The sequence below is a fragment of the Xiphophorus couchianus genome, chromosome 5 (genome assembly GCF_001444195.1).
Source record: "Xiphophorus couchianus chromosome 5, X_couchianus-1.0, whole genome shotgun sequence".
In the NCBI taxonomy this organism is placed as follows: Eukaryota; Metazoa; Chordata; class Actinopteri; order Cyprinodontiformes; family Poeciliidae; genus Xiphophorus; species Xiphophorus couchianus.
This window is the reverse complement of record NC_040232.1, coordinates 11,607,507-11,634,548: the sequence shown is the minus strand read 5'-3', so window position 1 is coordinate 11,634,548 and position 27,042 is coordinate 11,607,507. Positions and strand designations below refer to the sequence as shown.

General features: G+C 38.9%; 1 protein-coding gene and 1 long non-coding RNA gene across 4 annotated transcripts in view; both read left to right on the top strand.

Annotated features, from left to right (window-relative positions):
• Positions 1-9,607, top strand: part of plppr2b (phospholipid phosphatase related 2b) — a 63,497-nt gene extending 53,890 nt beyond the window's left edge. For 2 of the 3 annotated variants that reach the window (XM_028018889.1, XM_028018891.1), the window contains 3 exons: positions 1,665-1,841; positions 4,505-4,638; positions 4,825-9,607. In XM_028018889.1, coding sequence (XP_027874690.1) covers positions 1,665-1,841; positions 4,505-4,638; positions 4,825-4,933 — 420 coding nt within the window. In that variant the 3' untranslated portion in view covers positions 4,934-9,607. Of the gene's footprint in view, positions 1-1,664; positions 1,842-4,504; positions 4,655-4,824 lie in introns of all 3 variants that reach the window. The other variant, XM_028018890.1, reaches the window with a different exon arrangement.
• Positions 9,608-19,558: 9,951 nt separating this feature from the next.
• Positions 19,559-26,675, top strand: LOC114143938 (uncharacterized). Its single transcript, XR_003595358.1, has 3 exons — positions 19,559-19,662; positions 22,746-22,877; positions 23,723-26,675. It is a non-coding gene; the product is annotated as an uncharacterized LOC114143938 (long non-coding RNA).
• Positions 26,676-27,042: the final 367 nt, after the last annotated feature.

Sequence of the window (27,042 nt, the reverse complement as noted above, 5' to 3'; positions counted from 1 at the left end):
GCTCCGGCTTTTAGGAATACGATCCTTGTAGACACACCATCTGAAAAAGCTGGCATAAAATGACAGATTAGCAAACATAAAAAGGAGTTAATAAATAGAGGATCAGGAAAACCTTTTCTTTGCGAGTGTGAGTAATGCAGAGCTTCTCAAGTAAAGTCCCAGGTTAAGTTGGTTTTAAGTCTTATTATGCATATTTTTTTCTGTTATCATGTTGAATTTAATTCTGCCGAGGAAGAATACCAGAAAACACTGTTTTTGTCCTGATATATTTTAACTTAATGTATTTTTGAACTTAATGTATTTTTGAAGACATTAAGTTTATCATCTGTTAGGTAAGCATTAGTATAATTTACTGAGTACACAGACTAAAAGGCTCAGTAATGATAATCTGTTCTTCCTATAAACAATAAAAGATATGTACTGTATATCCTTCGCATGTGGCCAATCAACGATACTTTATAAATTCTAAATGCTCAGACATTAGCAATAACTGATTACCGAAAATACTAAAGAACATCTCAGTAATGTTGTTTGTAACAATTTTTATAAATTTCCTGAAATTTTTACATTTGATTGAATATTAAAGGCGCAGTCCAACAAAAGGAAACTCTAATCCAGACCCATCATGTGGATTGAAACAGGCAGAGTTGATCAATTTTTAGGGTAGTATAAATAAAACCTCTGCTGTACAACTACTATGTCATTTATTATTTAACTGAAAATAAGTGTGTGAGAGCCCAGGTCTATGCCTTGCTGTTCCCATAAAATTTTACAATGTCAGTAACAGCTAGTTGCACTCCCTGACCTCATCAGCTAGTCTGAATACCTCTATAAAAGCAGCGATTATTACAACTGGCTGATTTAAGACTTGAAGCAGTGTGTACAACAGAACGGCAAGAAGTAAAAATGTCAGTAATTTTGGATAAATTTGCGCATGTTAAAGTGTTATTCCACCTTAACATGTCCTGGCCTTTTTCTTAAGGGAGCTCTACCATTCCCATGGCATGTTCTGGGCTTAATGCAGGTTTTTCAATAGGTATACATTTTTCAGTGTCTTCCTTCATGAGAACCAGATCTGTTTTTAAAAAAAGTCATCCAAAACTTCTGCCCCAGATGCTCAGGTTTTATTTCCCTTTGAGTTTAATAAAGAACTGGATTAAATCAAATACAGTGTATATGTATTATCATTAGTCATTCTAGCCTTATCTTAATGTAACAAACCGAACAGAGCTCATCAACAAAGATGAATCAAAAAACTAGTGGGAGTATGCAAAATGCTGCTCAGCAAATTATTATTGAGGAGGGCAGAGATATTTTAGAGCCTTTTTAAATAAGATGTAAATTATAAAACATGTCTTTTCTGCTTTTACATTGTTTTGTTATCTTTTGAGAGAAGCTTGTCTTACTTCCTCTTTAGCAGACTGAAAATGATTTTCTATCGGTTTGTGTGGAACCACTCAGCGGCTGCAAAATGACTGTAGATTGCGTCCTCTTGTGGCCTGATCAAGATGTGCATCCTGCCGAGTCAGTAAGACTGCGGCATCGTCTGCATCGTCTCAGCCAGATGACTCAAGCACCTACATCTAAATATCAAAATGTGTATTTTTTGTTTGTTTTGTTTTTTTCTATTTTTACATATTCTTGTGACTGTGTTTGTTATACAGATGTATGTGACGTTGATGTTTCGGACCAAAGGAACCCGTCTGATGAAGCCCACCCTGTGCCTGGTGCTGCTGTCTCTGGCGGTGCTGGTCGGCGTGGTGAGAGTGACAGAGCACAGGAACCACTGGAACGACGTCCTGGCTGGTTTTGTCACAGGAGGCGCCATCGCTGCATTCCTGGTGAGGGGGAGCAAAAAGAGAGATGGTGCAAAGAAATGTGTAACATTTCTCCTTAAATTTGATAAGCAATTCAGCTAACCTGTGGATCTGGTCTTTAATACCTTCAAAAATATTAAGTTCTTACTTCAAATGTTGTTGAGGAATTTTGACAGATCTCTTAGGATCCCGCAACAGCTTTTCAATTAGGTTCAGGTCTGGATTTGACTAAGCCATTGTAACACCATCCCTTCTTTATCAGCCATTCTGTTGTATATTTCTTGATTGAGCCTACATCTAGCTATCAAACACAGACAGATTGCTTCACTATGTCAGTGTCGGAAAGAATAGATTCTTAAAGAGACAGAAGCAAATTTCAAGGTATCAAATTGCAAAGTCAAATTTCTTAGAAGTGATGTTTGATATATACAGCATTTTTAAATCAACAGAAAGTTACTCTTGTTAGTTGATTTTGCTTTTAAATTACACTATGCGCATGGAAAATACATAATATTGCCCCTTTAATTTTTCACACGCTAACCGAGGTTTGTGAAGGTTATAATGGAGATGGCCAGATTCTGCCATCTCCATTATAGATTCTGCAGTGCATTGTACAGTCTGAACACCAGAGTTGAACAATTCCTGAAGAGATTAACAACTGTCTTATATTTTTTTCATTTAGGAAAAATCCTACCCACTGTAGAATGATGCAAATGAATGGTCCAAAATGGTAAACTACTGTTGCAGTATATGATCAGTCATTGAAGTGCTTCATTAGCAGAAGCTAGCTTCTACTGTTCCTGCTAAATCCTTTGGAAGCAACAAATCGTACCTGTTTTTGTTCCAAATAGCATCTAAAATAAAGTTAATGTGGAATCAGGGTGTTAAAAATAAACTTTATTATTATTATTATTATTATTATTATTATTATTATTATTATCACTGGATAATATTCTGGTGCACTTCATATGCGCTACATATGAAGTGCACCAGTGGTAAGTGTTACACTGGTGCAACACTTACCACCAGTGTTGCACCATACTGTCACCACATGGACAATTTAGTAGACATGTTTTTGTCATTGCAGATTTAATTAACACCATTAAGCATAAATATATCCACCTGTTGAATGGTTTTCTCCCATTTCAAGTGTCTCTACTTTAATGCAGGCGTAACTGAAACTCTACAGTTTGTATAGAGCAACTTGTTGCTGATTGACCCTTTGTTTCTTGGTAAAAAAAACAACAAAACAAAACAAAACATGACTTTACATAAAGGGTTTGAGGAATCTAATAATCTTGTGTAAACAAAAAGTATGCTGCACACCAGTTTCAGTCATTTATGTGGCTTAATTTGCGCCTCATATGTAAACATTGTTTGTCCAAACTTCTATTTCAGTCTGGAATAAGAATTTAAAATATAGGAATAATCAACAGATTTAAGGTGTTGATTATTAGAAACCAATTAGATTTTTGTAATCAGTTTCTAATCAGCTGATATTTATCCTGCCAGTTTTAATTTTTCATTCAAATTTCTCTTTAAGAACTATAAAATAGGATTTTTTCTTGCATTTTTTCCATGAACTGTCATGAATTATTTATATTAGTAGCAGAGGCAACATTAATTTGTGTTTGAAAGAGAGCAAGCATACAAAACAGGGTGTTACTGATATTTTAAAATAAGAAAAACAAATGATTATAGAGTGTAGGATCTTATGGGATTAATGCAGTTAGTGGAGGTGGCATTACTGAAATGGCAGTCTTTGTCTGATTTCCCTAGAGAATGTAGATCCTTATCCTAACTCAGGGATTTCTTGAAGGCTGTTGACCTTTAAAAATCCAGCATGTTTTGTGACAGCCAGAGGTTGAAAGCTTACACGGATAAAACAGAACAACTTTTCTGTAATGCATGCATCCTTCCTTCTCTGCTTCTCTATCACAACCAAAAGACATGGACTAACATGTTACTGAGAATACAGTTTCCTTTGGAATAGCTTCTTTCACCTTTTGTGTTTCTTCAGATTTCAGTCTTAAACATTTCATATTGAAAAAGCATAGATATGGTGCATTAAAGATTTTTCAGTGGTAGTCAAATTCAGTTAAAGTGAAAATTGTCCAATTCCAGTGGATATCCTTGTGCATCTTAGTTTCTTCCCTTGCAACTTGAAAGTATTTATTTGCCTCTATATGGTTTTACCAAATAAAGTTAAAGTTTGATTCAATAACATTTTTAATTGATTTTTATGGTGTCAGGGAGTGTTGACATCTGAGATCAATTTTTTTTTGACCGATACAGACTTCCTGTTTTGCTTTGATAAGTGACCCACCAATTGTGACTCTAAAAAACTTAAGACACATAGTAGTTTTTAATCCAACAGAAAATTACAATATTAAGCTTTGAAAGATGTGTAACTTTCCTGTATTTAATAATTTACTTTTAAAAAAAGTATATGATGCTGGTTGATACATTAATAATTTTGCTAATTTTCAAGTTCTCGGTTATTGATCTGTGGATCTCTGTTTAACATGTTTCAGAACAGAGGTAGTGTGAAGTTGTTCTGATTGATCCCAGAAGAAAGGAGAGATGGGGACATACTTGGAGCTAAACTTTGTCCATTATAAAAAGCAGTTGTTGAAAAAGAGAGAATACTCATTCTTTCTACTCATTTCTTGTCTGCTCTACATCAGGTGTCCTGCGTGATCAACAATTTCAAACCAACCAAGCTAGCAGTACCAACTCCGCCTCCCCCTCCACAGCGCCCTGAAGCCCCCATCAGTCTGCCTCTGATCAGCCTGCCCCGTGTGGAGAGTCCACTCGAAAAGTTAAGTGGCTTCCAGGTAAGGGATGAGGTGTATTAAGAGTATTCAACCAGAATGACTTGAATTCTTGGTTGCCTCTTTGAATCTGATTCCTGAATGGTTTGGAATATTTTAGCCTCATGTTGACACTATAAATTCCCAAATTTAAAAAAGTTTTCCTAATTGGTTTTTATCTGTCTCCTTCTTAGGCTCCGGGGCTACCATATTCTGAGATCACATGACCATCAGCCAACCCTGCCCCCCGCCCCGCCCGATGTGCTCCTCCCCTCAAGACGTTGCCTCACCAGCTCAGTCTAGACCTGCCCCGTGAAATCCCCCCGCCCTGCCCCGCCCACCCTGAAGGACGAAAACCTCTGAGGCGAGTCAAATCCACGCAGGTGTGAGGCTTCACTAATCACAGAGGACAAAGCCTGGAGCCAACCGGGAAGCAAAGACCTGTCGTCTCCTTTCCCTGTGATGCTCTGTTTTGTCCTTCAAGATGGCCGCCCTTTTCTTTTGGGTGTAAAAGATCCATGAAAAGACTCTTTAAGGCCAGAGCTGTTAAAGCAATACTGTGTCCTTGCGGTTTTCCACAAAGATTCAACGGTGACTCTAAAGACTGTTGGCTGGTGATGACTTGATATTTCCAATCAAATAAAAAAAAAAAACTCAGCTGAGCTGAGGGTCACAAGTGGATTTTCCTCAAGATCATTTTGTTATACTCAGGACAATTAGGGGAAACAGCTGAAAGAAGACCTTTATGTAATAATGCTGGTACTGTTGAGTGATATGGTACAGATTTTTGGTTCTGTGCACAAGAAGAGATGTTGTCGTTGAGGGAAGCGCTTTTGTAAATTATAGCACAGATGAACCAGTTTAAAACTCAGTAAACAATGTTGTAATTTTCAGTTTTGATTTTAATTGTGCAATGTGATAGAAGAGCGGTTTATACACACTAGGGCTTTGCTTTTGATACCAGTTTTTCTTTTGTTTATTCACTCCTGAATCGGATTGTCATCAACTTTTCAATACTATAACATTAATGTTACAGTGTGTTTCAGATGTCTGTTAGTTTGATGTCCATGCTGTGCAAAATCTCCATGTGGCATTTTTATTGTTCACTAGAAGTAAAAAGCATTACTTTTTTAGTACTTCCCATAATCTATTAACCAAATTTATGTCTCATATTTTCTCTATTAATGCAAATCTAAATAGATGGCAACATGGTACTTCTTACATCTAAAGTCAGTTAAATTTTACAAAAACATCAAACTGGATTTTAAAGAAGAAAGCTGGCTGCTGTTTGAATTAGGCATGGAGCAGCATAATATTTTCACATTATGATGACCCTGAGTAAAAGCCCCACGGTTTCACAGTATCAAGGTATTTAAATGAGTTTAAGAAACGTGCAATATGATCTAATTGCTTCTATTTAAACCATAGGGTTTCTGCAGGGTTTTTAAGATGTAAATTTAACCTTTTTTTTTTTTAATTCACTGACTTGAAATTAATATGGTATGGTATTAACAAAGACCATAAATTTTACCATTTGTACTGTCAGTACGTACTTGGGGTTTTGGTTACATGAAACAATAAAAACATGATGCAAAATTTAAAATACAAAATAAATAGAAAAAAACAGAAGTTATTAAAGCCTGTCAGGACAATAATGACTTACTGACTTACACCTTCAAGGATCTTAATTAATTAGCTACAACAACATTTAATTTCCTTTTGGGATTAATAAAGTATTTTTTAATTTGAAGGAAAGAAATCTGGTAATTAAGTCTACATCAAGATTTTTCACTTGAAGCCTCACATTCCATTATTTACATCTCAAATTTCTACATTTGTTTCTTCATTGCTTCATCTATGAAATGTTTTTGTTTGTTTTACTAATATATTGGCAGCATTGATTCATTCTGTCTGAATTTAGCAAAATGGAGGACAGCCAACAGCTCTGTAGGAATGAATTATCACCAAACTCTCAAACTAAATCAAATTTTGCTCTCTCTACATTTTAATTTGCTTAGGCAACTACAATTAAATAGTCATTTCCCACTAAGGACAAATAGTCCTATCCACTTCCAGCCCCTCTTTCATGAATAGGTGTTTGCTTAACAAGGTTTGGCTTAAAAATAGTTTTTGATCGTTGGCGAAAGCCTGCCAGCTACCGTTGACAAAAAGCTTTCTGTATACTGAGTAAGAAGGAGTAAGAAAGTGACAACGTGTAGTAACATACAGTATATGCCAAAGTAAAACAAGAACAAAAAAACCCTCAAACTTAAATTATTTTTTACTTGCATTGTAAGGTGAGCAGAATTCTTCTAATTATGTGAAAAGCAAATTATGTTTGTTTTATTTTGATACAGGTGCTAAATAAAGAGTAGGTTTTTTAGTTGAATAAAACACATAGAGTAGATACAAATGTAGCTATTTGATATCTAAATGAGAAAAATTAAGCTCAACTGGATATAACTCTAATCACTAGATGGCAGATGTGTCAGAGTAGAAGTAGTAGAAAAAGAAACAAAACAGCAAAGCTTTTTTTGAAGAAATACAGTGTGAAGAAATCAGCAGTTTTCCCACTAAGGACAATTTGTCTCTTATCCGGGAACAATGACGACTCAAACACTGTATTGATATTCTGGCAAGACTCCTTAGCTGTCCGTATTTCATTCTACCGAAAATATTTCCAGCTAAATTTCTCTTCTATTCCTTGGAGAGTGAATACATTTGTAGCCTTTTTTTTTACCAGCAGCAGCATGTTGTTAGGGGCAGTGCATCACTTCTGTGCCTCAGAATAATAAATCTCCAGTCACTCAAGCACTTTATTTGGCATCTCATTTAAAAAATCTTTCAAGCCATGAAAATGCCATGACAGAAACTTTTGACAATTTGAAAAATTTTTTGAAATCCTTGCAATACCTTGATACCTGTGAGCAGCCCATGCCTAATTTGACTGAATCTATCTGGTCCAGTCATTCAAAGGCTTCTCTTCAACATGTTTTCCACACACTGACTGAGTTTATTGGCGGCATTGAGACCTCTGCCTTTGGTAGAGTATTGTACAGTGCTTAGGTTTCTTCAAACATATATGATGTTATCATCCAGTTTTGTATGGTTTTGATAATGTGAAGCTACCTGAAATGTTCTTGCGGCATGGTGGACGGCTGTAAAGCAGGAATGTAGCTCAGTGAAGAAGAGTTTAAAATCAAGCCAGCCTGCAGTCGATGTGTATGGCTCACAGCTGGCTCAGTTCTGCTCAGTTTAAAAGAAAACTGCAGGTTCTTAAAGTAAGAAGAAAGTGTGTTATATACAAGACGTCCTAATGTGTTTCTTATGTGTGTGTGTGCGTTTGCTGTGTGTGTGTTTGGACTTATTTAGATCTGTGTGTGCGTGGGTGTGTCTGTGTGTGTGCGTATTTATAATGAGCACATTGTAAGGCAGCACAACTGTTAATTTGGCAGCCTGTTTTTCTTAAGTTATACTGTCAAAAGTAGCTGCTATAATTACACACTCACATTCGTTTGTAACTGCAGGCCTCCGAAGGACCCCTGCCAAGGCGTCCTAACAATGCCGGTTAAAGCAGAAGGTGCTCATTATAGCTTTGAGATTACCTACAGTATTGTAAGTTTGTTTTTATTTTCTTCTTTTTTTAAGAAAAAAAAAAAATACTACACCCCCTCTGGCGAGATAACGTTATTTTCATGTTAAAGTCTCTGTTTTGTATTTATTTACCAAAATAAACTGCAATTACCACTTAGTGAAGTACGATTCTTTTATACAGACGCAGATTTGACTTTTTACTAGGTTTTTTTACTAGGTAAGAGCCTTAAACATTAAATGTAAATTCACAGTGCCTTGCAAGAGTATTTGCATTCTCTGACATTAAACCCACAATCTTAGCTGCCTTCTATTGCGATTTTATGTGGTAAACCAACCCAAAGTGATATGCAATTGTGAATTCAAAGACAAATTATGTATGGTTTTAACTTTTTTACAAATAAAAATCTGAAAAGTGCAACATCCATTTGCATATGCCCCTGCAGAGTCAATACTTTGTAGAACCACATTATTCTTTGTGTAGAGCTGCAAGTCATTTAGGGATATCTCTGCTATAGGCAGTCATCTACAGTGTCATCAATAAGCTTTTTTTTTTTTGCTCACCATATTTTTTCTGGATATTGGATTGAACTGTTATTTTTTAGATGTTCAAAGCATGATATGTTTTAAAATCTAACTCTGTTTTGAACTTCTCAGCAACAGGCTATTGTGTTCCTCAGTCTTCTCTTCACAATGCTGCTTGTTCACACAGTAAACCTTTATTTAACATGACATAAAATCACAAACAGATGGACTCGGTTGATGAAGGCAGTTGATTGCATCAGAGTTCAGGGGACTGAACACAAATGGACACCATACTTTTCAGATTTACTTGTAAAGCTATTTTGATAAATTTTCCTAATGTACATTTCATAATTATGCACTACTTGTTGCTAGTCTAAAATCCTACTAAAAGCTCTGGTTGTAATGTATTAAAATGTGTTATGAATACTTTTGCACGGCACTGTAAATGCATTTCTATTATTTATACAGCTGTTGCTGTTATAGATCACTGACCCTTTACAGACTCCTAGCCTGTATGTATTGGTTTTTCTGTTTTTACACTACTGCTGATGAAAACATCGAGGTTATTGTTGCTTTCATTGCCTGGCCCAAGGAGAATATGTAAACTAGAGAAGTGAGAGATCAAACCACGGCGCTTCCATTTGGCAGAGAAAATACTCCTCATCTTGTGCCACAGCCACTCAAATCCCCATTTCCATGTGACATCAACAATAAGTCTGTGTTATTTAGGAGTCTCAGTAAGAACTAAAGTGGATTTTTTTTTTATTGTTGTTGTTTCATTGCATGTCACATAAAAATGTTGATGCCCTAATTCCACACAGTTTAGCATAAACACCACAATAAATATAATCTTTCATTTGACTTCTTACTATTCCTCAGGATTGTGCTCACAAAGAATGTCCCACAGGACATTAGTCTTTCAACATCAGTCAAAAAAGGGAAATTAGATTGCAATCCCTTTCTACGTCTCTAAACAAATACAATTTCACGCTTTTCTTGCCTCTGATTGTCTGAGCTTTGATTCAGGCTGCTGTAAAAGAAAGATTTTCTCTCTCGTTACTGTGATCTTGAACAAATGTTTCCTTACTTCATGTTCTGAAAATTACACATACAGGTAGGCAGCTTGCAGAAATGATGGAATATGAATACAGTTCAAGTCAGAAGTTTACATACAGTCGTTATTGGCATGACGGTCAGATTGTTTAAGGATTTATTTAAACTGTTCTTATCCCAGTGTAGATAACGAACAACTTGGATGATTTTGTGGCTTTTCCCTAATCCAAACATTATTAAATATACACCTACAAGCTCCAATGTATACACACACCTCAACTAAGTGCCATTATTAATTATCATTTGAACGTAAATGTGCACACAATGATGGACACATTTTACATTCTCCATCCATCCATCCATCCATCTTCTTCCGCTTATCCGAGGTCGGGTCGCGGGGGTAGCAGCTTCAGAAGGGAGGCCCAGACTTCCCTCTCCCCGGCCACTTCTTCCAGCTCTTCCGGGGGGCTCTTCCATTTTACATTCTGACAAAAAAAAATCTGCCCCTGAGATTGTCAAAATATATTATGTGTGATAGATCAAATATAATCAAATAGATTTACATTGAAAAGTTATTTCTTTGATTGTAAGAACAAATATGTTTTCAGAATCCTTTCATTCCTTAGAAGTGTGCAATTTTGGTTACATGACAAAGAGAATTTACCCCTCAGACATAAAGATTTTTTAAAGATTTAAAAGACTATTTCATTGAATCAGATTGAATATTAATACATTAATATAAATAACTACCTTATGAATTGGCATAGTTAATAATACAACTTGGGTGAGGCCTTTCATTCCAATTCCATTTTTTTTCATTGTTGGTTTTCTGCCACAGATCTCTCTTCTTAAATGCTCAATATTATTAAGGTCAGACCTTTATATTCTAATCACATTAAAACTGAAAATGTGTTCCTAAAAACTTCACTAAAATGCCTGCTCATAAATATCATAACGGTTGCAGTAGGCCACCATGAGCACAGGGTGGTGCTGTTTAACTGTGCCTAATAATAAGGCTTTCAGAAAAAAAAAAAATCACTAGGTTGAAAGCTTCTGGTAGTAAACAACAAATTAGGACGCTAAAATGCGAAGAATCCAAAATCTGTATATCTTTTCTCACTGAAGCCTCTGATGGACCATAACAGACATTAGTCATCAATCTAATGAAGCAATTTAATGGCAGACAGAAAATTTCTCTCTTTGTCAGTCTGTCTCACAACTGCCCCGATCTTGTCCCGCCTCCTCTTTGTGTTCCTCTGAATTTGTGGTTGTCAGTCTTGTTAACAACAAGACGTATGTACACACACACACACAAACACACACACACGCTCAGACAGAACTCTCTGGACTCTCGACAACATTATCTTTTCCGGAAATTGCTTCTCAAGCACAGCCAGAGCCCCATTAGAAAAGAAGAGCTCTATGCTGTAACCTTTTTAAAAAGCCATTAGTGATGCACCTGCCTCTCTCTGTCTCTTCGTTCCTGTTTGTGTGTCCTATTTGTCTCTCTTGTTAACACTGACACACACACACACACACACGCAAATACACCCATGCACACACATTTTTTTATATCCTGATTGCCAGCATCCTCATTCCCAATCCTATAAACTAACTGCTGAGCCTAATAAACACATTTCCACTCCAATTAGAGTATAAATCTTTCACATCTTTGGGTTCCACCTCAGAGTGCAAACCACTCAATTTAATTATTTGCGTGTGTTATTCTAATGCCTCGTAATTTTTAGGTCCCCTGTTTGGGACATAAATAATTCTCCGTCTCTAAGGTTAAATAAACAAAATAATTCATAATTTGTCAAGTCACTACAGTCAACAGGCAGCGTTTCATCCTTAATGAAGAAGGCATTTAGTATATATTTAATTGATGTAATAACATTTAATATCAAGTGTCAAACTGTTAAAGGCATATTGTTTCAAGGAAACAATGAAGGGTGCTCTTTCATTTACCAAGAGAAGGATCTGAAAGGTTGTTTCTTTTTTTTAAGTGAGGTTCTGTGAAGTAATAGTCAGTAATTGTTTTGCTGTAGACAGATGTCATATAATTTGTGGAACACTCAGACGGAAATCTTTATTTAGGCTGATTTTAATAATTCAAACTGAAAATGACACCTATAGATTTGTATCTTAATGAATTAGAATATTATTGAAAAGTTAATTTACTTTAATAACACAATTCACTAAGTGTAACGCGTTTTAGATGTGTCTCTGTTCCAACACAGCTGATTCAAATAGTCCCATTAACTCCTTCTTCAAGTTCTGCAGAGGCCTGTAGTTTTTATTCAGGTGTGTTGAACCAGGGAAGGAGCTAAGCCCCACAGGCCTGAAACCGACTTTGAACACCCCTGCATTATAGATTATTTACACCCAGACTGATTTTTTAAAAGCCTTTATTGCTGTTAAATATGATGTTTTTACACTTGCAGATTAGAACATTGCATCAAACCAAAATGAATTAGTAATACAGAACTGAGGACTTATTGAGGCCTTAAAGTACTAAGTATTAAACATAAAGGCTATCTTCTAATCTGACAAGAGTCGTATTTTTTTATGGTTTTTTAAATTTACTGTAATGTATTTGTACAGGACGAGATATTAAAGGTTTACACTTTAACCAATATTAAGTTTGTTGCCATTATCTCAATCGAACTTTGTTCATGACACTGCCCTACAGTTTTGTTGGATTAGGTCACTCACTGCCTGTGCAACACATTCTCACTCCCAACTCGTCATATATTGACGAGTTGGGACGATTTCTGACCATGCGTCACCTCTTGACGTGAAGGGTACCCCCTTTGCGTCAATATGTGACGACTTGGGCAGGGTCCTTCAGCGTCACATGTTGACGATTTGGGTAGGTCACATGTTTTACGTGGATTATTGAAGCGAAGGGTTCTCGCAACCGCTGCCGACACTTCAAAACCCAACGATTTGGTTAGGTTTAGGGCAAAAATTACGGTAAGGCATAGGGTAAAACACCTCGCATCACATATTGACGCAAAAGGGGTACCCTGCGCGTCAATATGTGACGAGGATGGCCCGTCCCATGCGTCAATATATGACGAGTTGGGAGTGAGAATGGGTTGGCCTGTGACTCATCAGTCTGCTTAGATTGGTGTAAACTTTTGAATTTGTGTGTCAGGTTGTAGTTTGTGCCACCACATCACAGTGGTACGGTTCTGTACTTTACCGGGTCCTGTAGTTTTTATCTTGAAAGACTGGCTGGTGGCAGTGGTGGTTCTGGAATGAATTTACCAGTGGAAAGGTTTTTTCATGGGGGCACACAGATTTAGAAGATGTAAAATGTGATTCTGAGTCTTAAATTCATTTGTAATGAACTGACCCCTGTAGAACGGGTCCAGATCTGTTCTACAGGGGCACTGACCCCTGTTGGCCCCTCTTTACAACCGCCCCTGGCTGGCAGGACTCGTGACTCCGGCTGATACAGCTTACAGTTTTCACCTGTGTAAGCTCCTGTGGAATCACTGATGTACTTTGGCTGAGAAAGCAGTAACTATCTCAGCGGCAGTTCTTTGTGAACATGTAAATGATTAACATCCTCTCAGTGCTATTTGTAGCACTAAAAGCATTTATTTGTAAAATGCTTTGTAGAGCATTTTACAAATATGAAAATGCTTTAGTTAAAATTTGTTCAAATGGCAAAAACTGGCTCAGCCCAGGTGTGAAGTGCTTTTAGCGTCCTCCCCACTCTGAGGATTTCCCTGCCATTTGCCGTCTGTCTTCTCCAAATACTAACAGTAACTTCACAGAACCTCAATGCAAAAAAACTGAACCATGACCAAGGTATTTCCACTGGTGAAATTTGCATTTGGACGCTGTTAATCAAATATTACTCATACCTGCTTATGTAAAACTTGTAACTGGTATGGAGGGTTCTCATTCTAACAGAACAACCACACTAAACAACAGAGCTAAAATGGAAACGTTTAGCTTAAAGTATTTTCACATACACAAGCAGCCCAGTCAAACTCATGACCTTAATCTATTTAAGAATCTGTGTTTCAGAGACTGAAAAATGTTTGTCTTGATTTTATGTGATGGAAGTTGAGCTATAGCACAACAAAAGCAGCACAAATCAATTTAGGCTGCCACAAAAACCTACCTCTGGATTTTTTGTTTTGTTTTGTTGCTAAAACATCTCAGAAGCTAAATCTTGCTAAGATGTTTTGTGCACTGAATTGCCTGAAGTATTGGGTTACTGGCCTTTTGTTGGCAGATATGTAAATGCATTTATATGAAATTGTTTCACCCTGTATGACTTCCCACAAGGTTAAAGGTTGAGTTTTTAGATAATTCTTCCAGAGGTGTTTCTGTGAGACCAGCATTGATGACGGTAGAGAAGGCCTGTTTTACATATTTATTTTTTTGTTGCACTAATTCATCCTGAAACTGTTCTACCGGCTTGAGGTCAAGACTCTGTGCAGACCATATAAAACTCGCTTGTCTGTGTTTCTACTGACCCTTTTTTGTGGACACGAGCAAAGCCATGTTAAAACAGCAAGGGACCATTCTCAAACTGGGTGTGAAGCAGTCCTAAATGTCTTGGTACACTGAAGCAGTGAGAGCTCATCTCCTGAAAACAACCCCACACCATAATCCAGTCTGCACCACACATTACACTTGACAAAATGCAGTCAGGTAAGTGCCGTTCTCATGGCAACTGCCAAACCCAGACTCATCCATTGAATTGCCAGACAGAAAGGCGTGATTTGTCATTCCAGAGAACACATCTCCACTGACTCCACTGGCAGCTACACAACTACGATCAAAGCTTTGTGTTGCACTTGGTGATGTAAGACTTGGATGTACCTGCTCATCCATGGAAACAATTCACTGAATCTCTATATGCACTGTGTATAAGCAAGTCTGAAGGTCACACTGCATGAACTATTGACACTGCAGAAAGTTGGTGACCTCAGCGCACTATGCTCCTGAGCAGCCACTGACCCCACTCTGTGCTTTTAAGTGTCCTACCACTATGTGCCTTGGTTGCTTTCATTCCCAATCTTTTCCCCTTTGTTATGCCACTGACAGCTGACTGTGGACTATTTAATAGTTAGCAGATTTCTAAGCAGCTTCTGAGAGCAATCTATGCTTTCAGTGTTTGTAAACACAGTCTGCAGGTTTTATGCACCTATGGGATTGGAAGAGGCTGTAACACCTGAGATCAATGACTCAAAGAGCTGAGCAAACATTTTTGATAAAAAAAGAAACTGTGTGCATCAGTTGGAATGAGAATAGGCTTCTCTATCCATCCATCCATTCATTATACCAACTTACCCTTGCAGGGTTATTGGGAGGCTGTAACCTATCTCCAGCAGTCACTGGGCGAGAGGCAGGATTCACCGTGGACAAGTCACCAGTTCATCGCAGGGCAACACAGGACAAGCAATCTTGCACGCATACACTCACACCTATGGACAATTTATAGACAGCACTTAACTTAACCAATGTGTTTTTAACTCTCTGCATTTGAGCAGAGCATGCTCAAATACAGAGCATACAACATGTACGCTCCATGCAGGGAGACCCCAGGTCAGGATTTGGACCCTGGACCTTCTTGCAGCAAAGCAACTGTGCCAGCATGCAACACCCGAGAATAGGCTTGTCTTCCTGCAATACATGTCTGTGTGCGTGTGTGGGCGTGGGGGGGTGTTTGTGTGTGAGACCCACGCCTGATATTTCCAGTGATGAGTTGGACTTTACTCCCTGACTCGGTGTCTGTCTGTTTGACGTAATTCATCTGACCCCTGCGCCACACTGTCTGATGCAAAAAGAAAGGAAGAAAGAAAGAACAAAAGGAAAGAAAGAGAGAAAAAAGGAAAGAAAGAAAGAAGAAAAAAGACAGAAAGAAGGGTAGATGGAAAAAGAGAAAAATAAAAATAAAGAAAGAGACAAAAAGAGGAAGAGGAAAACAAAGAAAAAGAAAGTGAGAGAAAGAAAAAGCTCAAATGAAAGCTGAAGAGAGAGTGGTTTATCGCATCCCAAAACAAAGCAGAGGCAGCTGGGTAATAAAAATGTACTGTCTGTCATAGTAAATTACTAATAGTGGTTTTTGCCTTTCTGCAGTCTCCTGATTATGCTCAGTGGTCTGCCTCCGACAATTATGAAGCCATTAACACTGTGTGTATGTGTGCGGGGGCGTGTATGTGTGTGTGACACAGTCAGAGAAAGCAAAAGACAGCAAGAGAATCTATGGTTGCTGATTTGAGGAAATGTTGTAATTTATTTTATGGCCCCACAGCTCCTGGGCTTGCGTTAGCGCTGCAGGCTCTAAAACATCAAGCCTACATGTTTGCTCCCCGTCTGCTCGTCTGTAGCTGCAAAGGAGACGATTTTCTCTGCATGCACAAAGCTAGTTTGACTCCTTTTGTGGGTTTTTGTCCAGCTTTCAGAACTCAAACACAAACAGGTTTTCAGGGTTCACTCCATTCCAGTCCACCGAATGAAGGGAGAAATATAAAAGGCGTCAAGCCACTAGTCCTATGCGGCATGTCTGCTAAGGACGACCATCAATCGAATGCACAGGCCCCATTAGATGTAGGAGCAGGAGGAGGAACACACATGTACACGCCCACCACACACAGAGACATATATACCTCAGGGAATTTAGCTGAGCAGGAAACATCCTTAAAGACATGGTCATTACGATTTCAGCACCATGTGTGTTAACATGCCATTACCACACAGAATGACTAAACCTTTTCTAACATAAATCTATATACAGAAACCTGAGTGAAAGAAAAATCCTTATATACAGTATATTATCTAAAATTTAAAAAAAAAGAAAAACATCACACCTACTGTATACTGCATCACTCAGGGTGCGATGACAGTTTTACCGTAGATCACAGGGTAGACATTTTTATATGATCCTATGTGGGGGTCTAGGTCACTAGCTGCCTAAGCTTCTTGAATGTCTTTCAATATTATCTTTAAAATTTGGCTGCATTTTTATTCACTTCATCTCCAGTACAACACAGTGACAGCATACTGTGAAATATTGGCTTAGAAAGAAGTGTCAGGTGCCAAAAACTACAGCAAATGGACATTTTCATAAAGAGATAGATCCAGTTTTTGTATCTTTTTAAAGTATGTTTTCTTAAAGGTTTATAAGCAGTCAGTCCACCTGCTCTCGAAGTCCACTAATGGAGATTAGTTGAGGCTAACATGTAGCCCGAAAGAGACCAAGATCAAATAAATCTATTCTTATAAACCTAGCAGTATTATATGCTGATTCTGTTATAAACATCAAAGTCATGTTTGAATTTAGTTCATATTCACACAAATGCTGATTATTCATATAAAAAAATTAAGATAACCCATCGGCGATAAGCATTCTGAAAACATCTACTGAAAATGAGACACCTAAAGCTTTTCCAGCCAGAGCATCAAAATAAAACGCCAATATTAAAGTGTTCACTTAAACTTCAATAATATTTTGCTTACACCACTGTAGTTTTTACATCAGACAGTTGGTCAGAGCCAAAAATCACGTTCCATTCTCAGCACATTTCACACAGGACAATGCAAACATCATGATAGATTGACGATTCATTAAATACCTTTTGCATAAACTGCTACAAAGTTGTTGAGACTGGATTTTTTTATAGACAGTGGAAGTCTGCTACTGCATGGCAAGAGTTCAGTCGTTATCTTTAAACTGAGGAAACTCAAATATTGGGAATGTTGCCAAAATGTTAGCTGTTCACCTGTGTTGTCTTTCATGGATTGATTAGACATAACCAAAGATGATAGAAGGATATTTCTTTTTGCCATCTATATAATCCAGTTTTCACGCTTGTCTTTGGTGGTCTTGATGCAAAACTAGCGTTGCAAATTTAACAGATGTGTTCATTTTAGTTATTTCAGGAAGAAAAATAAAGATTCTGATAATATCGAGGATTTTATGCTAAGTGTGTATCACCCAGTTCAGAGTTCAGACAGAGTTTTTAGATTTTGAATTAGAGGATCAAATGCAATTCAGATGTCTGAAAACAAAAACCAGAATGTACATCAAAACTTTTGAATTAGTGCAGAATATAAATTTATAATCAGATGCAAACTTATGTGTTACTTATGTTCTTTTAGGACTATGCACACTTTCCATAACACATAGAGACCCAGCATTTACACACAATGGATACTTGTTCAGTGCAAACCTGACAGATAATTTTTGTTTTATTGTTTTGTTTTGTTCTAGGTGCTCAAGCTGTACTCTGATTCAGTAGTTATATGCCTCTGCCATAAAGGCATATAATCTAAATTTTAAAAAATATATAACATCATCCCTTGAGCTTCAAAGTCTTTTATGTACGCATAATTCACACTCATAAGAACTCGCCAATATCTGAAGTCTACACTGTAAAACTTGCTGGCTTTTATGTTTTATTACAATGTGTGGTTTATACTTCTGTACCATAAGCTAGAGAGTTTAAGCCCAGCAATGCGTAAAAAATTGTGATGTAGGTTGTTGAGTTACAGAAGACATAAGAAGACTTTATCATTCTTCAGAAACCGCCATTTTCAATTAAACTGCAACCTGATGAGGCCTCACTGAACCATTCCAGAAGATCATAATAGATTATAAGATGGTAAGATGTTGCTGTTTAAAAATGTTGATGCCACTGAGAACAAGTTTGTTCACTAAATGTAACATTTGCCTTTGAGCTGCTAAATTGTAAATTCAAACTAGTGCAGCTATATTAAACCTTCACATCCTGACTCCAATAATAGATTATAAAGTCACTATGGACAGATGATATTCCAAACATTTTTACTGAGTATGAATTTCCATCCATCCATTTTCTATACCCAGCAACAGAGACACACAATACACACAAACACAGACACCTAACAGCACTTTGGAGAGTCATGTTTTTGGATTGTGTGTGGAAAGAATGCTATTTACACAAGGTATGTCTGGATAGCTCTTACTTTTTGGTTGGGTTTATGTTAAAATGATTTGATAATCTGAAATGCTTCAGTGTGACAAAAAGCAAACAAATTGGTAATGGTGCAAACACTTTTTCACAGCTCTGCATCCTTAACTTATTGTGATTTATTTAATTGCTTAATAATTTAAAGCTCTGTCAACTGTGACTAATGCAGCATAGGTTATAATGTAGGGTTGTAAAATAAATCCTTAGCTATTTGTGTGGAGAAAAAAAAAGACATTCATTTTCTGAAATGCACTCCAGTTGGGAAAAAAGGACAATGTTCTGTTGCTCGCCCTCTCTCTGTGTGGGGTGTGTGTGTGGTCAGTGAGACAAATTAATCACCCATCCGCAGAGGTGCATTCATTGTATTAACCCTGAACTCTGTGTTAGCCTATACTCCATCATGACTTGGAAGTAGCCAAACCAGCTCTGGAGCTGCCGCCGCTGCGCTATAGGACCACGCTCTACTGGGATGGACCAGAGAGAGAGAGAGAGAGAGAATGAGAGTGTGATTAGAGGCGGGGGAGGAGAGAGGTGAGAGGTTGCAGATGAGTTGCATTGCAAAGGATGCTGCTGTTGCTACAGCACCTGCAGAGTCGTCATCGCTCCATTCATTCCTTCCATTCCGCGGGAAAAAAAAGGAAAAAAAAAAAAAAAAGGAGTGGTTATGTGATTCCCCCACAAGCGGGAGGAGACGCGCACGGTGGAGAAAGGAATAGCATGGATGGAGAGGATAGGGGGGGTGGAGGTGTGGTGGTGGGAGAAGGGGGTGGCGGGGGGGCGTTTCCCTGCACAGTATAGCCTATTCTCTGACTTCAGCGTGGAAACAGTGCGTGGCATTAAGAACGGCTTCTCCGTGGGAGCAGCGTAAACGTGGACCAAGCGGTAAGTGATGATTTTTTTTTTCCTTTCATAAAATCACATTTTGCCTCAGCTGATAGCGTGGATTCCAGCACTTTAGGATGTTGTAATCGTGGCCAAACAGCCTTTCTTTATAATCGTGGAAGTAAAGAAACTAGATTTTAAGATTCCGGATGAAACCGTTAATATCGCGCCACTGACGCCCTATCAGTGATCAGTGGGATGCTGGCACGCTTTATGGTTTGAAAACTAAACAGGTTGGTCCCAGCAGCATCCCCCCCAAAGTGCCCATCAAACGCCTTGAAGGGAGATACACCTGCTCCCAGCTCAGTGTTTCACCGCAGCGCGTCTTTTTCCTTTCGTAGCCTGCTGGATGGAAAGTATGTTGGTTTGAATCCCGTTCACACTCTCCTGCTGAAGGGTTAAGGATTCAGTCCACGCCTGCCACCATGGCATCTGAACTGGGATCTCCTTGTCAGTGGGAGCGGATGTATTTACAAACAAAGAAAGCTTGATAACCCACGCCTGTCACGTAGAAAACAGGTGCTGCTGGCTATGTGTGATTTTACAGTGTGTGGTTGTTTGGTTATCTGGGCCAGTAGGCCAACTTGGAGCCATCTGTACTGGCAGGGCCGGACTTTAACAAGGGCTCACTGGGGCAGAAGCCTGGTGGTGGCCTTTCATGGGGGGCCTCAAAATAGTTTGTTTTTTTTCAGTTTTTAAATAAATGTTTGCTTCACTTCATAGCCTATATCACTGTGATTTCCACGTCTAACTGCTATTAGAAGTACCAGTTAATAACAATGTATTACTTTCTCTACTATTACTCCATTGTGTTTGTTTGCAGAGTTAAGAAGCAATAGAAGCTGTATTGTTCTACGCGTGGCTTAATGTATTATAAGATGTGAGAATTACAAATAAACTGTTTGATTCTGCATCTTTCTCAGTGTTTAAATTGCACGGCAGCCATATTGGATAGAGAACACTTCTGAGTTTTTCATGTGAAATTCAAACATCTATTGTGTTTCAAACTGGAAAAATGAAAAATCAGACTTCTAAGGACAAAAAGAACAGATCAAAAAGCTGGATGTTATGTTATTATGTGTTTGGGCTCTAAGATCTGGTTTGTATTTGTGAATTGCCTTAAAACAGTTAGCACCAAAGCAACTTGCAAATTGGATTGATTTTCTGACATGCACCTAAAATCATCTTGGGTGTTGCTGTGAAATTTTGGGTTATCTTATTTTTTATACGAACGAAGACATATCTTGTTTCAAGCATGCTATTCTTAAAATTATGTTTTCAAAAAGGAAAACATACCATAAAACCTCTATTTTCATGTAGACAAGGCCTGTATACTTTGACATTAATTTGTCACTAGTTAATTATCCGTAGCAGTTTCAATGCAATTTGTGGCCATTAGGGGTTTAACAATACATCCAGGACATGAGATGAGATGTTATTCAATACCCTGCTCAAGAAAACAAGACAAGATGTGATTTCACCTAATTATTTTTTCACAAATAGGATAAAGGTTTCACAATTCATACAAGCTATGTAATAAAGGACTGTTATGAATGTTACGATGAGAATTTTACCAGTTTATATATTATGTAACTTATGCTTGTCTGATTTTAAGGTGGTGCTACTGACAGAAATGCATTGAAAATGCTCCTTAATGTCTGTTGTTAGAGAATAAAGGACTTGTTAATCTCAAACTATGCTTTAAAAAATCTCTTTCACATAGAAATAATCAGTGTTTTATTATTAAAATGAAATGTAAATTGCCCTTTTAATACCTGTTAGCTGAATACTGCAAGCTAACATTTGCTCCCTCGTGGCTAATGGTTAATGGTTGTATTTTGTCAGTGCTTACTGTCCTCGATATTATATTACACAAACAATCTTTAGCACTTTTGTAACCAAGTGTTGTCCAAAGACATACTTTTTAGATGCCTCTGTCAACAGTGCAAGGGAACAACTGAAGTACTGCATCCCTTTTCATATCAAAAAATGAGTCTCAGGCATAAATAAAACAGGGTGTTAAGCTTAAAGCACACACCTTCATTTCTGAGGATGATAATAAAATCTCATCTTTACTTTGCCAGGTGGAGGCAGATGTTATTTCTAACAGGAAGTTCCCTCCTTGAGACAGATTTTGATTTGTTCAAAAATATTGTAGGTTTTTAATATAGCAAGCTCTGGGTAAGGAATCAAAAGTGACGGTGTCCCAGGCGGAGTCCTTCTCCTAAATCTGGCCCTGTGCTTTAGGGTACTGTAGTCAGAAGTTTGGTAAATGTAGAGGGGATCTGCTAATTCTGGACTCCAGAATAAATTCATTAGAACAGCTACGAGTGGGTCATTTATTTATTTATTTTTTTATGTAGTGACTATTAGACTCAACAGCGTGGCAGAAATGACTGGAAGGATTTGCTGTTGCAGGCAAAAGCATAAACATGCTCATAACAGGGCCTTTAGTTCCAAACAATTAAGCAATAATGTGCAAGCAGCAGGCCCAGCATCCGCTCTGCTTCTGTTTCCATCACAAGCCCGTCTCGTCTTTCCATCACAAGCCCGTCTCGTCTTTGCCTCCAGGCTCAGTCACTTGTAATTCTGCGTCCTACTCCAAATACCAGGTACATAAAATGATTGATAAGTCTGTTTGCGTCAGACATAAATATGAAACACAGACCGATTTTCTTTCATTAGGCCCTCCAGCTGGAGCCAGTTCACTTTCAATCAAGTCAATTCAGGAAATGGATTTTCTTATAGATGCAAACCAGATGTCTTTCGGCATCAAATAAACTTCTTACCAGTCTATAAATATATTATTGGGGTGGGTGAGGAAGAAGGTAAAATCATAAATATGTGGGTACATGATCAGCTTGCATGAATGTGTCAGAACTGCTGCTCCAGGCACGCCCACATGAGTGTCATGTTATCATAGCTTAACCTCGATGTACCACACTGGAAAGTGTTTGCAGATCAGACCGAGACGTTCCCGGTGACACAGAGCAGAGACACGGCCGCTCCTGCGGGGTGAGCTGGGCAGCAGCGGGGTGTATTTTTACACCAGATCTGTGACACCTCCCTACATCTCTTCACAGCTCGTGGTGAGAACAGAAGACACGTCCACACGAGTTGCCATCACCGGCAGGCCGGACTTGGACAGTTGGGGCGGAGGAAGAGGCAAGAAAGAGGGAAGGGAGATGAGGAGAGGAAGACCAAGGGGGTTATAGGTAATGAGCGAGATGTTGAGGTCTTCTAAGTGACAGCAGGTTAAGGGTCTCAGAGGAATTTTGCAGGAGAGTCAGTCAGGTAGTTTGAAGGAGATGTGTTGCTCAAGTGCTGGATGTGTCTGGACAGATAAACAAGCAGCCGTCCAGACAATGAAAGAGCAAACACAGGGCAGGAGCGGGAAAGAGATGGCAGACGGATCAGCGTGATTAGAGGGGAAAGGTTAAGAGGAACAGTGAGAAGGAGTGGGGGAATAAAGGAGGAAGACTGTCATGCCCAGTTTGTAAACTGGGGCTGGAGTTTTCCAGGAGGAGCTGACTGTGGTGCTGATGCAAACTCCCCTCCTCTCTTTTTCCAATGCCTCTCCTCCTCCCATCTTTTCTCCTCCCCGGCTGACAGCTACTGTGTCTCTAATTGGCAAGTGTGGATTGGGAAGAGTCTGGCTTATTCTCCATGGGACGGAGTAAGGAAGGCAGAAGGATTGTGGATTTTTTTTCCTGGAAAGGAGTTGGAAGTTGGGAAAGAGGGAAGACAATAGGTGAGGAATGAACATCTGTTATGTACATCATCCGTTGTTGGTAATCGCTCCCTCCCCCTCACTGGAGAGTAGCAATTCCTGACACCTTGCACATAATTGGTGATCCTGTCCTCTCCCCGAGTGCTTGGCTAAACGGTGGCTTGATGTCAGGAAGAGCTGATGGCAGTGTGATCTCTTAATGTGTGTGGACATACATAAAGCATACAATCTAATTAGTACTCTAGCGGTGGGCTTAAGTTGTGAATGCTGCTGCTGCTGTGCATTGCCACTCAAGGCTAAATATCATCTCTTTTGTCTCCTTTATCACAGGTGCTGTCCTTAAAGATTCGCCTCTACGATGCAATCTGATTCAGGAGCTGAAAGGATAACAGAGAAGAGGGAAAAAAAAGGAGCTGAATGGAGTGAGAAAGGAGTGGAAGCGTGGGTGGAGGCGGGCATTTTGTGCTCCGGTCTCGACCACGGGTATTCTTGGGTTGATAATACAGATGTGGATGTTATTGCTTGAGAATACGCGTAGTCGAGGGGAAGCTTTATCATCAACACTGGATCTGATGTGGAGATCTGTTCTGTAGTGCTGCAGAGTCCAAACACATAAGGGAAGGAACAAATGGAAATGTTTGGGCAATCAGATTTTTGAATTACCTTACCTTGTAAGAGTACTCATAAACCTTAGGGTTTTCTGCATTTTGTCACATTGTAGCCACAAACTTCAATTAGGTTTATTGGGATTATTATTGGGATCTCTTATAAAATCCCAATAACTGTGTACTTTGTGCCCAATTATGCCCAAACTAGTGCACAATTGTGAAGTGAAGGGAAACATTTTATAAAAAACATTTTTAACATTTTTACAAATAAAAATCCAAGAAGTTGGCCAGGATTTTGCTCCGATACCCCTAAATAAACTTTGGTTCATTCATTCAAGATCAGAGAAGCAGAATCACTGTAACTCTGGAGGAGCAGCAGAGATTCACAGCCCAGTCAGGAAAATCTGTCGATGATGTGTCGATATGATTTGTTGGCCAGAAGAACCAGAACAAGTCCGGTTCGCCTCAAGCCATGTAGGGAACACAGCAGAAACGTGGTAGAAAGTGTTTTGTTTTGATCAGATGAGACTAAAACTTTCTGGCATGCAAGAAAAATCCCATGTGTAGCTGAAAGCTAGCACAGCACATCCTTCTGAGAAACACAAGCCAAAACTAGCCAAGAAGATACAACGAGCTTTGTGGCTGTAATGTGACAAAATGTGACAAAAAGTTAAACGGAAGTGATTACTTTTGCAAGGCAAAGTAAAAAGCAATTGAGGCTTGCCAGGAGTCTCAATTGAATTGAGCCACTAACAAGGTGTTATCAGCCGTGTCACTCTGTCCACCTGTGGAGCTGGTGTGTTCAGCAGCTCCTTCACAAGAAGCTTTGCACCATGCTGCTCGGCTAAAACCCAGGCAGTTCTGGGAGCTTATCTCAAAAGTCTTCACTACTGCACATTAAATCTTTTGATTATCTACTCTTGTCATTCATAAGCGATGTCATAGTCTCATCATTTCATGGCTGTCTTTTGTTGTTTTTATGTCTATATTCATTCCAAACAAGAAGTCCTTAAATTTCCAGATACGGTGCCTGAGAATTTTGCTCAGCAGCGAGCCCATCCACACTACCCCCTGCGCTCCGATTTTTTTCCATTCTCCAGCTTAAAAAAAAAAAGTGCTAGTTTGATGCCAGTAGCTGCAGCAACAGGAGACAGTAACACATGAGGACATGTAAAGCTTGCACCCGTGGCTGACATTTCAGCATTTTGACTCAGTTGACTGGCTGTCATGATGCAGAATCAGACTCACACTGACACAAACACAGGATCTACATGCCAGCAGGGAAACAGCGGGGTTTGATGGAGCTCATGACAACAGGCACATGGATAGATCCCGTCCATTTGAGCACACATGCGATGCTGCGTGAAGGTTCACTGGGTCCGTACGCCTGGAGGGGGGGGGTGAGGGATTGACTGCTTTTATGGGTAACTATTTTTGGTCACAGTGATGGATGTTTATGTCTTTTATTGATCAGGTCCAGGGTGTGGTTTTGAAGAATTCTTGGGACGTTTGGGCTTGCTGATTAATCAGGCGGCTGAGGTGGTGGAATAAAACATCCGGAATAACATTTTCGGAGCATTAGCATTATTGCTAAAGTATTATAAATTAGAAGATCAGCATCCGTTTGCAAATTCAGCAATTTGTTAGCATCAGCCTGAAGATAGATTACACTCCCATCAAATACACTTGCATGATTTTTTTTCCAATGTGTAAGCAAATCTGTGACAGTATGTAATCATAATTAACGCAAATTTCCCTCTGACGCTCCGTGAACTTGTTGATTAGGGGAAAGCGCTTTCCGTGGCTATGTGTGTGTTTATGCAAGCGCGTGTATGTTGCTTCCAAGCAACAAAATGACTATTGTGAGCACAGCTCCAGGTGCCTAGCAACCAAAATCGCTCTGTTTCCCTGGCAACAGTTGCCCCGGACTCGCTGTGTGGGTTGATTGGCAGCCTTGACAACAGGGAGACAGAGTGACACTTGACCTCGCGTGCTGAATGGGAGAGGCAAAAAGAAGGAGCGAGAGACGGAGGAGGAGGGAGGGGGAGGGAGCAGGAGAAGCTGAGTGATAATCATTCTCCATTGTAATCATCCTCCAGCATGTTTCATAAGGCGCTGTCAATACCTCTCCAGCTGGGGTCCATCATCGAACACAATGCATGCCGCAGAGCATGCATGCACGGACACACTCCTCCTGGGTGGAGAGCCCAGGCAAGCACTCAACATCTCATCTATTATCACTCAGGTCTGTCTGATGCACAACCCCACTACACTGCCTTCTTTCATTTCTGCTACGTTCTGCGCTCAGTGGGGATGAATGGGCTCCTGAAAACGTGCAACAGTCACAGATGCCTCAGGACAGTAGATTGGCATTCAAAGACCGCCTTTAGCGTATTGAAATGTAACATCAGCATGTGGTTGTTGGAAGATGTGTATTTCTATGTTTTCTATTCTAGATTGTGGAGCCAAAACAGCCTCCATTGTACAGATGTTGTTTTACTAAAAAAATATATATATGAAAAAATTTGTTTTTATGTCTGAAGTGCATGACAGATTTAAACTGAATGGTATTAACATGACCGAGTTCTGTCGTCTTTATCAAGGTACAGTTCTGGTCAGAAATTTACCCACAACCATCGTCTTCGCTGAATGTATTAAATTAGGATTTTTAATGACGCATTTGAATTGTTGCTTTTTTGGGTAGAATAATGAAACTAAGTCGGGTTTTAAAAAATTGGTGTACTGTTTGAATTTTAGGTAGACTTTCTGTAATCCATAAAGGTAAATAATTCTGCATACAGGCTTAAATATGTACAGTACATACATCTCCACAAACATTTTGGTAAATGTACTTAGTAAGTCACAGGGAGAGCAAAACATTTTTAAGCCATCAACAAGGTTTGGCAGTATTTCTGGCTGGTTATTTAACTTTTCTGTTTGACAGAAATGATTAGGTTGATTGAAACCGGTCAGGTTCCCTGCATGGCTCAGGTTTTCAATCTCAGTACAAACATTTTCAATAGAGCAGAGGTCTGGGACATC